We start from the raw sequence: 12,682 nt of genomic DNA, 5'->3' as shown, positions 1-12,682 counted from the left end.
GTCTGAAGGGCTACTACTCCGTGAGTGACAAAGAACTTTGACAGGCAGTATCAAGGCCCATGTCTCCCCACAAAAACACAGAGAATTATAACAGGAAAGAAGACCAGCACTTGAATGTACTTTACAAACCATCTAGTCCCATCCTCTCCCTTCCCAGACGGAGAAGGAGAATGAGATAAGACAATGGCCAGCCTGTGTGAGGCTGCACATCTCGCTGGTGTTAGAACCAGGTCCAGGGCCCATGGCTCCCATGGAAATAGGGCCACAGACTCAGAAGTTTTTGAATCATGCCTTAGTTGCTTATATGCGTGCAGGAGAATACGGGTGACTCAGACCCCAGCCAGGAGCCGAGGACTTACACCACCTCCGAATGCTTCCATGTTACAGGTTTCCTTTTCTCCCAGAGCACAACTCTAATCCCCCTCCCCAAGCCCACCCCCATTCCTACCTGCCCAGGAATGGTTTAAGACCCACAGAGGACAGAGGCTCGTGTATACTCACTCACAGGTAAACAAACTTGTAACATACATGTAAAAAGATTCAAGAATACGTTTTTAAAATAGAGGGAATCTGAGTAAATAAGGTGAAACATATACGTATGTGAAATGAAATTCAGACAGATCTTTCAAAGAAAATGAGCCCCAGTATTCATTCAGAACAGCAGGGGGAGTATAACAGTAAGAAAGAAGTAAGACGTGAAGGATATTCTTTTGCTAGTTGAGATTTTTAACTTTTAGAATGTATGACATAAAGTTTGGTTGATTATAGAGGATCTGAGTCTCCTCTTCAGTCTCAGCCCAAACCACTGACCTTTGAGACTAGAAAGTAACTTGGTAGATGCTTCAGTGATTTTACTTGGTAAAAACTGACGTTTGTGTAGAAGTGCCCTCGTTCATTGCGTGCATGGTGTGTGCTGTGTTGCAGGAGCACGCGGTCACGATGCCCTGCACATGGGTGATGGCGTGCGCGTATGCCCCATCGGGATGTGCCATTGCATGCGGGTAAGTATGGGTGACACAGCAGCGTTTCACATGTCCTGTTGGCCATAAAATACTGTTCTATGACCTCTCTCCTGGAGGTCAGGTTAATATCTTTAGTCTCTACTTCCGTCAGAGGTGAGAACTCACAGGATGTGTCCCAAAACCTCCATCACAGATCACAGTGTTAGACTGTCCAGTGGCCAAAACCCCAGGCAAAGACACTCCCAACAGACAGGACATTCCAGGGCCTGAGAGATCACCTCCCAGTAGTGAAGGGCAAAGGCCAGACCTTCCATTAAGTAAGGTTAATTCTTCAGTACTCAGTAGGAATGATAAATACTCTACATTTTTAAAAACCCTCAGGTAATATGTTTCTAATCGGGCATTAATTCTAGCAAATGCATAGCGTTGGATGGGTTATATAAATTTCTCAATATTTGCTATTGAGATATCAGATGTCTAGCACCAAATTACAAAAAGAACACGTTGGGTATATCCTTCTGTGATATATGATGAATATAATAATATAGCACACAATGTCTTCAACAGTAGTTCAGAAAATGATTCTGTAGGCTATTTCTTATTTTAACCCTCACTACATGAAACCCAGTGGAGGGATTTCCAGGAGGACAGGGGGACAGTCAGGGGTGAGAATAATTTTACAAGGCCCAGGTAGACAGCTTTTTTGGTGACACCCGGTGCAGAGAGAGTACAGAGTGGAGGAATGGCTGGCGCCTTAATCTCTTGTCATCTCTGTTTCCCGGGTCCTGGCATGTGGTAGATGGTCAAGGTCTGCATTGGCTGTCTTACAGGCTGATATAAAAACCAAAGTAGAAGTTCAAGGTGTGAATATTTGGGAAAGCACTTTTTAAAATATCAGGAGTCCCATGGATGAGGAGAGAGCAGAAAAACTAAACTGAGAAAGACTGAGTCCTCATCTTAGATAAAAGCACCATCTGCCCTAGTCAGACCATGCCGCGATTCGTTTTCAGTTTCCAGTGATAATCTAACATAGTGTTTCCCAGCTATGGCTTGTGACATCCCTGTAACTCCATTATCACACAGATCCACACCTATGTCATATTCTCTAAATGTCGTTACAGGTGACAAAAGGGTGTTTTTCTCTTCCTCTGGGTCTATCTCTCAGTTGGTTCCAAACTTGAAAGCTGAAACTCTACCAGTATTTACACAATTCCGTTCTCAAAAAAATGTGTCAGTTGATTTTATATACATATATGTGTATTTTTTATTTGAAGCCATATCACCAAGAAGCCTTCATTCAGGTATTGTACACTTGCTATGAGCACCTGTGTGCAAGGCACTGGACTGGGTGTCCTAGGGAAATTCAAAGATGAATAAAACGTAGTACCTGCCTCCAAGAAAGAATAAAAAAATAACAATAATGACCACTTCTTGAGCCTCTATCATGTGTCAAGGGCCATTCTGAACTCTATATTATCTTCACAACAGCCCCTTGTGAAAGGTGAGTGGGATCCACTCCATTTTATAGTTAAGAACACTGAAGCTTAGAGAGGCTAAAAAACATAACAAAGGTCACAGAATGAGTTCGGTACTAAAGCAGAGATGCAATACCAAATGCATCACATTGCAAAACCTTTCTGCTTCTCATAGCAATGCAAATAAACCCAAGTGTGAGTGAGTATCCCGACAGAGCTACAGAAATTACTCTGAAGCTTCAGAATAAGAGAACATGTTTCACCTTGAGAGTCAGGGAAGCCCATAGTCTGAAGCATGCTGGTTCATTGTCACAGCCAAGTGCAAATCATTCCCACTCACACCATCTATAAACATGCTGCCAAAGCTAGTTACTGGTAAGAGACTACCCAAGTCTACACCTGCACCTCCAAGCATTTGGAAAGGCAAAGGGGTCCCCTAGGTTCCCCAGGGCCTCAGAAGGGAATGCCCCTCCTAAATGTCATTCCCCACTAAATGGAAGCAGAGCTCCTTGGAGTAAGACTGATTGTAGGTCTGGGGCAGGAAAAGAGTAAAGTGAGCCTAGGATATTTTCTTGTTCCAGAAAGCAAGGGAACACTCAAGTCATATTAATGGAACCTTATCAAACAGAAACAGGAGCCACTTGAAGGGCCCCCCGCCAACTTTCCAAATTGGGATAATTTTAGCATCACATGGAATAATGGTAGTAATGGATCATAACCCAGTTGAAGAGAAAAAAGAATCCATGGGTGTGCAGTGATACTGGGAGGAGGAGGGATTGGATTTGTCTTTACAGAAAAATATCAGCTGATAAATGCAGAAGGAATTATCAAATTAGAGGATCACCATTTTGTACCATAAAGTAATATTTTATTCAAGCAAGGATAATCATGCTAAAGCCATTGTATGATGGTTGTTGGGAACAGGATATTAACATGACCTAAAGGTGTCACACCACAGATTATTATTACAGGCATACCTTGGAAATATTGCAGGTTTGGTTCCAGACAATTGCAATAGAGCAAATATCACAATGAAGTGCGTCACACAAATTTTTTGGTTTCCTAGTGCATATAAAAGTCAAGTTTACACTATACTATAGTCTAAGTGTGCAGTAGCATTATGTCTAAAAAAAAATGTATATACCTTAATTAAAAAATGCTTTATTGCTGGGCTTCCCTGGTGGCGCAGTGGTGGAGAATCTGCCTGCCGATACAGGGCACATGGGTTCGTGCCCCAGTCCGGGAGGATCCCACATGCCACAGAGTGGCTGGGTCCGTGAGCCATGGCCGCTGAGCCTGTGCGTCCGGAGCCTGTGCTCCGCAACGGGAGAGGCCACAACAGTGAGAGGCCCGCATACTGCAAAGAAAAAAAAAAAGCTTTATTGCTAAAAAATACTAACCATCAACTGAGCCTTCAATGAGTCTTAATCTTTTTGCTGGTGGAGGGTCTTGCCTCAGTGTTGATGGCTGCTGACTGAGCAGGATGGTGGTTGCTGAAGGCTGGGGTGCCTGTGGATATTTCTTAAAGTAAGACAGCAGTGAAATTTGTTTTATCGATTGAGTCTTCCTTTCACAAACAATTTCTCTGTCACATGCAGTGCTGTTTGATAGCATTATAGCCACAGTAGAACTTCTTTCAAAATTGGAGTCCATCCTCGCAAAACTTGCCACTGCTTTATCAACTAAGTCTGTTAATATTCTAAATCCTTTGTTGTCATTTCAACCACCTTCACGGAATAGATTCCATCTTAGGAAACCACCTTCATTGCTCATCCGTAAGAAGCAACTCCTCCTTCGTTCAAGTTTTATCATAAGATCGCAGCAATTCAGTCGCATCTTCAGGCTCCACTGCTCATTCTAGTTCTCTTGCTGTTTTCACCGTATCTGCAGTTACTTCCTCCACTGAAGTCTTGAACCCCTTACTGAAGTCTTAAACCCTTCAAAGTCAGCCACGAGGGTTGAAATCAGCTTCTTCCAAACTCATATTAATGTTGATATTTTGACCTCTTCCGATGAATCACAAATGGTCTTAATGGCATCTAGAATGGGGAATCCTTTCCAAAGGTTTTCAACTTACTCTGCCCAGATCCATCAGAGGAATCCTATCTATGGCAGTTATAGACTTATGAACCGTATTTCTTAAAGAATGACTTGAAAATCAAAATTTCTCTTTGAACCATGGGCTGCAGAATGGATGTTGTGTTAACAGGCATGAGGACAGCATGAATCTTTTGTACATCTCCATTAGAGCTCTTGGGTGACTGGGTGCATTGTCCATGAGCAGTAATATTTTGAAAGGAATCTTTTTTTCTGAGCAGTAGTTCTCAACAGTGGGATTAAAATATTCAGTAAACCGTGTTGTAAACAGATGTGTTGTCACCCAGGCTTCATTGTTCCACTTATAAAGCACAGGCAGAGTAGATTTAGCATAATTCTTAAGGGTCCTAAGATTTGGGGAATGGTAAATGAGCATCGGCTTCAACCTAAAGTCACCAGCTGCATTGACCCCTAACAAGAGAGTCAGCCTGCCTTTTGAAGCTTTGAAGCCAGACGTTGACTTTTCCTCTCTAGCTGTGAAAATCCTGGATAGCATTTTCTTCCAATATAAGGCTCATTTGTCTATATTAAAAATCTGTTGTTTAGTGTACCACCTTCTAATTATCTTAGCTAGATCTTCAGGATAACTTGCTGCAGCTTCTACACCAGCCCTTGCTGCTTCACCTTGCACTCATGTTATGGACAACGGCTTCTTTTCTTAAATCTCATGAACCACCTCTGCTAGCTTCAGACTTTTCTTCTGCAGCTTCCTCACCTCTCTCAGCCGTCATAGAATTGAAGAGAGTCAGGGCCTTGCTCTGGATTAGTCTTTGGCTTAAGGGGATGTTGTGGCCGGTTTCATCTATCCAGACCAGACTAACACTTTCTTCCTTTCAGCAATGAGGCTGTTCTGCTTTCTTACTCGTGTGTTCCCTGGAGCAGCAATTTTAATTTCCTTCAAGAACTTTTCCTTTGCTTTCACAGCCTGGCTGTTTTGCACAAGAGGCCTAGCTTTCAGCCTGTCTTGGCTTTCAGCATGCCTTCCTCACTAAGCTTAATCATTTCTGGCTTTTTATTTAAAGTGAGAGGCATGCAGCTCTTCCTTTCACTTGAATGCTTGGATGCTATTGTAGGGTTATTAATTGGCCTAATTTCAATATTGTTGTGCCTTAGGGAATAGGGAGGCCTGAGGAGAGGGAGAGAGAGAGAAGAACGCCAGTCAGTTGGAGCAGTCAGAACACACACAACATTTATCGGTTAAGTTCACCATCTTACATGGGCATGGTTCATGGTGCCTCAAAACCATTACAATAGTAACAGCAAAGATTACTGATCACAGATCACCATAACAAATATAACAATAATGAAAAAGTTTGAAATATTTGTGAGAATTACCAAAATGTGACAGAGACACAGAGTGAGCAAGTGCTGTTGGAAAACTGACACCAATAGACTTGCTTGATGCCAGGTTGCCACAAGCATTCAATTTGTAAAAATGCAATAAAGCAAAGCGCAATAAAACAAAATATGCTTGTAATTACAAACAAATCACCCTTACCATGGAGAGATCTGGTGGTCCCCACTTTGACCAAGTAATCAAAGTTGGCGTCACCAATCTTGACACAAGAGGCATTGCAAGCCTCTTAAAGTGAAGCAGTAAGAAAGAAATAACACAATATCACCTTTATATATCACATTTATATTATTGTTAAAAATGTTATACTTGAGGGACTTCCCTGGTGGCGCAGTGGTTAAGAATCTGCCTGCCAATGCAGGGGACACGGGTTTGAACCCTGGTCCAGGAAGATCCCACATGCTGCGGAGCAGCTAAGCCCGTGTGCCACAACTACTGAGCCTGTGCTCTAGAGCCTGCGAGCCACAACTACTGAAGCCCGTGTACCACAACTACTGAAGCCCGTACACCTAGAGCCCATGCTCTGCAACGAAGAGAAGCCACTGCAATGAGAAGCCCATGCACTGCAACTAAGAGTAGCCCCCGCTCGCCGCAACTGGAGAAAGCCCATGCGCAGCGATGAAGACCCAACGCAACCAAAAATAAGTAAAATAAAATAAAATTTTAAAAAAATGTTATACTTAAATATAACCATTAAGAAACAACATGACAAATCCAGACTGTGTGACATTCTGTAGGACAACTGACCTAAGTTTTCTCATTATAAACAACCAAAAAAATGTGTCTGTTCTCCATTAAAAGTTCTAAAAAAGATATAAAAACAGAATGTAATGTGTGGATCTAAATGGGCCCTGGATCCTGGAGACAGTTGGGAAAGACTGAATATGGATAGCTTATTAAACGGTGTTTGGAATTTTTGTTTTCGCAGATGTGATAATGAGTTAGTGATTATAGAATATGTTCTTAGTTTTAGGAGATGTAAATTTGCAGATTGAAGTATTTAGATGTAATGTGTCATGTCTGCCACTTGTATTCAGATGGTTCAGAATTTGCTCCCACAAATATGGCAAAATGTTAAGTTAGTGAACGTATGTGAAGAGATCTGGGTGTTCATAGTACTATTTTCTCTTTCAATTTTACTGTACACTTGAAAATCTTCAAAGTAAAAGCTGAGGGAAAGGTTATAGCATATGATACTGCCAAAGGAAAACCATTTGAAAAGTTTGTGTGAATGAGAAAGCATATGAATATTCTACTGCCCTATGTTAACATTTGACACTTCTGTCTTTCCATGCTAGTGGCTTGGATAATAAGTGTTCTGTGTATCCACTGACGTTTGACAAAAATGAAAACATGGCTGCCAAAAAGAAGTCCGTTGCTATGCACACCAACTACCTGTCGGCCTGCAGCTTTACCAACTCTGACATGCAGGTAAATAAGGGGATGCATGATGACGGGCCAGCCTGCTGGGGAGCAGGGTTGGTCGTGGAGAGCTAAAGTGGAGTTGCAGGCGAGGAAGCTGTTCTGGTGTCCCTCTTCACAGGAGGCTGTGTGCACTCCAGTTGACTCTAAGAGGAAGCTCCTGTTGTTTTTCATATATATGTGTATATGTGTGTATATGTATATATGTTTATATGTGTATGTGTGTATGTTTATATATGTGTATATGTGTGTGTACATGTATATATGTTTATATATGTGTGTATACGTGTATGTGTGTGTATGTGTTTATATATGTGTATATGTGTGTGTATACGTGTATATATGTGTGTGTATGTGTATATGTGTGTATACATGTTTATGTGTATATATGTGTGTGTGTATATATGCATTTTTTTTTTTTTTTTTGAGCATGCCACTCAGCTTGTGGGATCTCAATTCCCCTACCAGGGATTGAACCCAGGCCACGGCAGTGAAAGGGCCGAATCCTAACCACTAGACCACCAGGGAATTCCTGGTTATATTATTATTTTTAATAAAATCAGAAATGGGGAAATTCAGGGCTGTTGACTGTTGGCAGAGATGAGATGAACTCCATGCCATATTGAACCTCCTCCTCTAATTGACTTGGTGGGGGTGGGAGTGGGTCAAGGAAACTTCTGGGGTGGTGGAAATTCCTGTCTGGGTCAGAGAGGTGGTTCCAAGGTGCCTCCGTATGTAAACCTTCACAGGGTGCTGACTTTCAGAGTTGTGCACGTGACACGCTTCATCGTACCTATTTTTCACTCCTGTTTTAACACATTCGGAAAGAAAAAGCATCAGAGGGTAAATCTGTGCCCTACTTTGAACAAGCCACAAAGTGGAGACAATCCAGCTTCAACGCTTTGGCCACGTTTTCTCTCACAAGTCCTAAAGCATCCTATCGTGTCTCTGTCACATCTCTCCAGAAAGCCTGCACAGATGCCACCACCCGCATTGCCAGATACCAGGGGTGACTGAATAGCAGGGGAGGCTGGGAGTTCAGAGCAGGAGTGGGGGGTCGTAAACGTGCTGCAGGGGCCACCCTGGAGGATGAGTGTGTTGCCAGTGAGGTGGAGGGGAGCATTGTAGGAGGCAGGTGGCCCGAGAGGTGGGCAGGGCCCGATCACAGGGTGCCCTGAGTGGCGGGGCTGACCCTACAAATGGCAGGGAGCCATTGCTGGGGCTGGGGCAGATTGGGTTTGCTTGAAGGAGGAGACTGAGTCAGATTAAAGGCCACTCTGGCTTCAGCTGACTGACGTCAGCAGCGGGGTTGGGGGTGGCAAGGATAGCGGCAAGGAGACCCGGGGATGGGTAATTGTCTCACTTCTGACGGGAGGGCTGTTCGGACTTAGAGGGCAGCGTTTACACCTGTTTTTCGCAACCAGGAGTCTTGCAGGCCTGTGCAGTAGAGAGTGCTGTTGCCCTGGCTGCTGCAGTGGCCACATCGGATGTCTTTGGGCCTGAGGGGCAGCCAAAGCAACAGAGGATGTTTAGTCTCCTGTTCTGGATGGTGAATCCTGAGCAAGCTTTTATTATTCTCTGTGTTTTGTTTTTCTCACTTGCAAGTGAGGATCGTAGTAAATTCCTCCCTCATGAGGTTTTCTGAGGATTAAATGAGATGATTCATCTCAAATACTTAGTAAATATCAATAAACATTAGCTCTTATTGTTTTGTTATTTATATTAACGCAAAGCTTCATGGGTGATTCAGATGCATAGCCTAGTTTGGGTACCACTGAACTCATGAACTAAGCTTCCTTCCAGCTCTGGGATCTAAGATGAAAAACAGAAACCTCAAAAAGCTGTTATAAGACCTACAGATTCTCTACATTCCAGAATAAATGAGTGACAATGAGTTAGAGGATCTGTTTAGTGCATTTATCATAATGAATGTTTGGTTTATAAAATTTATTTTTACTTACATTGTAATGAAGAGCACAAATATTTAAAATATTTTTTAAATATTAAGAAGTTACTGTTAACTTTTAAAGACTATTCATTTCTTTGACTGAAGAGTATGGTATGGAAAATTCCCATTAAAGAGCTAGACCGAGGGAATCATTTCAGGCAGTCATTTGTTTGGACCTGATGTCCCAAAAAAGATTGGCAATTACTGGCCCCTTTGCAAATGTTAGGACAGGACTGGGGTGGAGCATCCCCTAGTGGGTGTGGCCAGCAGAGATTGGAGGGAATTGTAGCACATCACAAAATACAAGTTCTCAAATTAAGACATGGTCCAAGTCTTGTGTGTTCCTAAGCTGCTCTGACCAGCCTGAGTCCTCTTGTCAGGTGTACAAAGGCCTCTTAAGGGAAGTCGAGGCCAGAGGGAGTCCCATGGGCAGCTGCATGGGCTTTGTAGCCTGGAGGGTCTCCAAATTTGAGAGCTGCCTGCAAGTGGGGGCTTTGAGGAGGGCCTTGGGGCCCACACCCAAGAAGCCTGAGAACTCTGGAACTCAGCCAGCTCTTTCTCCATGGAGGGGCCTCTCCTGGCTGCAAGAAGATCCTAGGCCTCCCAGACTGCTGGCAGGAACACACTCCCGAGACGGTGTGGCCAGCAGGTGCAAGGCCAGGGTGGGAATGGATTCTTTCCTTGTAATATGTCCCCTCCCTGCAAGAAACAGAAGATTCTTTTACAAGTGCTAGGCCTAGCGTGTGAGAGGGAAGGGAAGAGAGGGGGAAGGAGGGAGAGGATGAGAGGAGACCACCAGCACGTGGAAACTAGGGGTGCAGCACAGTCAGTGGGTGCACTGAATGCTGGCAGTCCTTTAAGGCCTACTTCCTGTTTTCTTTCCTCAGCCATCAGTAATCTCCACCCACAGAGGGCTCTGTTGTGGGCACTTACACTGCAAGAGCCCCTTCCCACACTGTCTTATCACCTCGTCCAGCCCCTGTGAGCAGCAGGAAGGTGGGGCGTAGGGAGGCTCTGCTTGCCAGGGCTTAACCTTTGTGGGTCCCCCTATGGCTGCTCAGAACCATGCTGGCTCCAGGGCTCTGCGATACCATCAGCTGGGTCTTTGAGGCCTTGAGCCCTGGATCCCCACTGCCTTTCTCCCAATTGCAGCAGAGCCCAAGCCTCACACACACTGGCAGCAACAAAATTTAAAACCCTAGTTCTGGCCACCATGCCTTTCCCCAGGCACCCCAGTGTTCTTCTTCATTCATGGGCCAGCCTTTGTACTTGAAACTATCCAGAGTCTGCTTGAGGGACAGCTGCACTGACCTCAGACAGATTTTCCTAAAATATACCCTTGATTTGGTCATTCTGCTCAGAAGCTTTCCACAGGTCCCTCTTGCCTACAGGCTAAAGTCCTGACTCCGTACCCAGGCACACCTTTCATTCACTGCACAGGTGCGCCTTCCCCTCAGCTCGCTCTGCTCTCCTCCCCTTCCTTAGTGAGTGGCCAGCTCTCAGTCCTCCTCTGAGATCAGCTCACATGTTGCCAAAGTGGGTTTGGTGTCCCTCTCACAGACCTACCTATATCTCAGCACTTCTCACTCTGTCGTAAGTGATCATTGTCTCGTCTGCCAAGACCATCAGAAACACCTGCCACCCAGCAATGCTAAGTTTATTAGACCTACTGCAGCAAGGGAGAACCCCAACTTGACAGAATCACTATACCGTCTCAAAATGAAGAAACTGGGGAAGGGTCCTTAGAGGGTTTCAGGGTCCAGGGTGAGTGGTCCAACCTCACCATGGTTGCAGACCCTGAATTGCAGTTCTCTGTGGGTCCTGAATAAACCCATCTTTGCTGGAGAAATACCTGGCAGTCTATTTGTTTCAGGTCAACAGCTTGCTCACCAGGACTTGCTTTATAAGACCCTTACCTCGCTGGGCTTACCAACCCTAAGCTATTATGTCATAACTAGTTTTCCACCTTAAAAGACCCACCTTAAAATGGGAGGGCACACACCTTGGCAGCGGTTGTGGAGGAAACCGGCGAGGCTTCCGGAAAGAGCTGGTGAGCAAGCTGCTGCCCCTGCGCTTTTTTTGCCTGCAACCATAGCGAGTGGACCATGGCGAGGCATGTGCAAGTCCCCACACAGCAAGGCAAGGAGAACCGTTTTACAGGGTGGAAAAGGAAGTTGGGAGGATTAAACAGAGTTCATGGCTTTTCTTTTTTTTTTTAATTTATTTATTTTATTTATTCATTTTTGGCTGCATCGGGTCTTCATTGCTGCACGTGGGCTTTCTCTAGTTGTGGTGAGCGGGGGCTACTCTTCATTGTGATGCGTGGGCTTCTCACTGTGGTGGCTTCTCTTGTTGCAGAGCACGGGCTCTAGGCTCGCGGGCTCAGTAGTTGTGACTTGCAGGCTCTAGAGTGCAGGCTCAGTAGTTGTGGCATGTGGGATCTTCCCGGACCAGGGATCGAACCCGTGTTCCCTGCATTGGGAGGTGGATTCTTAACCACTGCGCCACCAGGGAAGCCCGAGTCCATGGCTTTTCATTGGCTGAATCCTTCCCAGGAAAGAAGAGAAGTCTGTCTTCTTCCTGTTGGTCTCTATCATCACAGGACATGAAAGCTCCCCCTTCCGGTCTCCCACTGTATTTAATTGAGGCTTCTGTTTCATTAATTTTTTACAAAGCTGTTAGTCTTGATAAGTAAGCTTAGTTGGTTCACAGTTTTATCTTGCAGGAGCAGTTATTTCCTGGAGCGGGCAGCTAGGTTATTTTTACTTGGTTTCTCAGTATTGTCTAATGCAGCACCGGGAAGTGTGCCTGGCCCTGGAATTGATTAACGTAGGGACAGGGAGTTTGGTGGGTTTCAGTCCTTCCTAACAATCCTGTTAACCAAGTTCCAGGAGAGCAGAGACCAAGACACAGTCTTTCTGCAAACCCTGATGCCTAGCGGAGGGCCTGGACATGGTCAGCACACGGCAGATGCTGGTTGACCCTGTGTGTCTGTCAGCACCACTCAGTGGCCCAGGGAGCCTCTGGGGGATCCAGCTACAGGAGACTGTGTTTAGCAAAATCCTGCTCCAGGTGGGTCCCGGCAAGCAACGTCAGCATCACCTGGGAGTTTGTGGGAAATACAGAATCTCAGGCCCCACCCCAGGCTCTCTATTAGCAGCTGCGTGTGGGGTTGCACATTAATGTCTGGGAAGCACGACGCTGGGCTTGGGTGCTTGTGGGAGCCGCTTGAGGTTCTGTGAAGCAAGCGTTCACAGAGCCCTTCCTACGTGGCAGGCAGGTATAGAGCCCCGCAGGTACCACAGAGAGACCTCTGGATTCCATACTCTGCAGGAGGACAGGCACATAAACAGCTCCAGGACAACGAGGGTGTCAAAAATGAACTGTTTCTTTCTCAGTACCAGAGAAAGAGTTCTGTGCTTGA

At 45.0% G+C, this 12,682-nt stretch overlaps 1 protein-coding gene across 4 annotated transcripts in view; it reads left to right on the top strand.

The window, feature by feature from the left end:
* Positions 1-12,682, top strand: part of GNB5 (G protein subunit beta 5) — a 47,694-nt gene that overhangs the window by 24,483 nt on the left and 10,529 nt on the right. For all 4 annotated transcript variants that reach the window (XM_073801019.1, XM_033851683.2, XM_073801020.1 and 1 more), the window contains 2 exons: positions 925-1,001; positions 7,187-7,319. In XM_073801019.1, the coding sequence (XP_073657120.1) occupies positions 925-1,001; positions 7,187-7,319 (210 nt within the window). The remainder of the gene's footprint in view (positions 1-924; positions 1,002-7,186; positions 7,320-12,682) is intronic.

The sequence above is a fragment of the Tursiops truncatus genome, chromosome 2 (assembly GCF_011762595.2).
Source record: "Tursiops truncatus isolate mTurTru1 chromosome 2, mTurTru1.mat.Y, whole genome shotgun sequence".
NCBI classification, from domain to species: domain Eukaryota; kingdom Metazoa; phylum Chordata; class Mammalia; order Artiodactyla; family Delphinidae; genus Tursiops; species Tursiops truncatus.
This window is presented reverse-complemented; position numbering and strand designations above follow the sequence as displayed.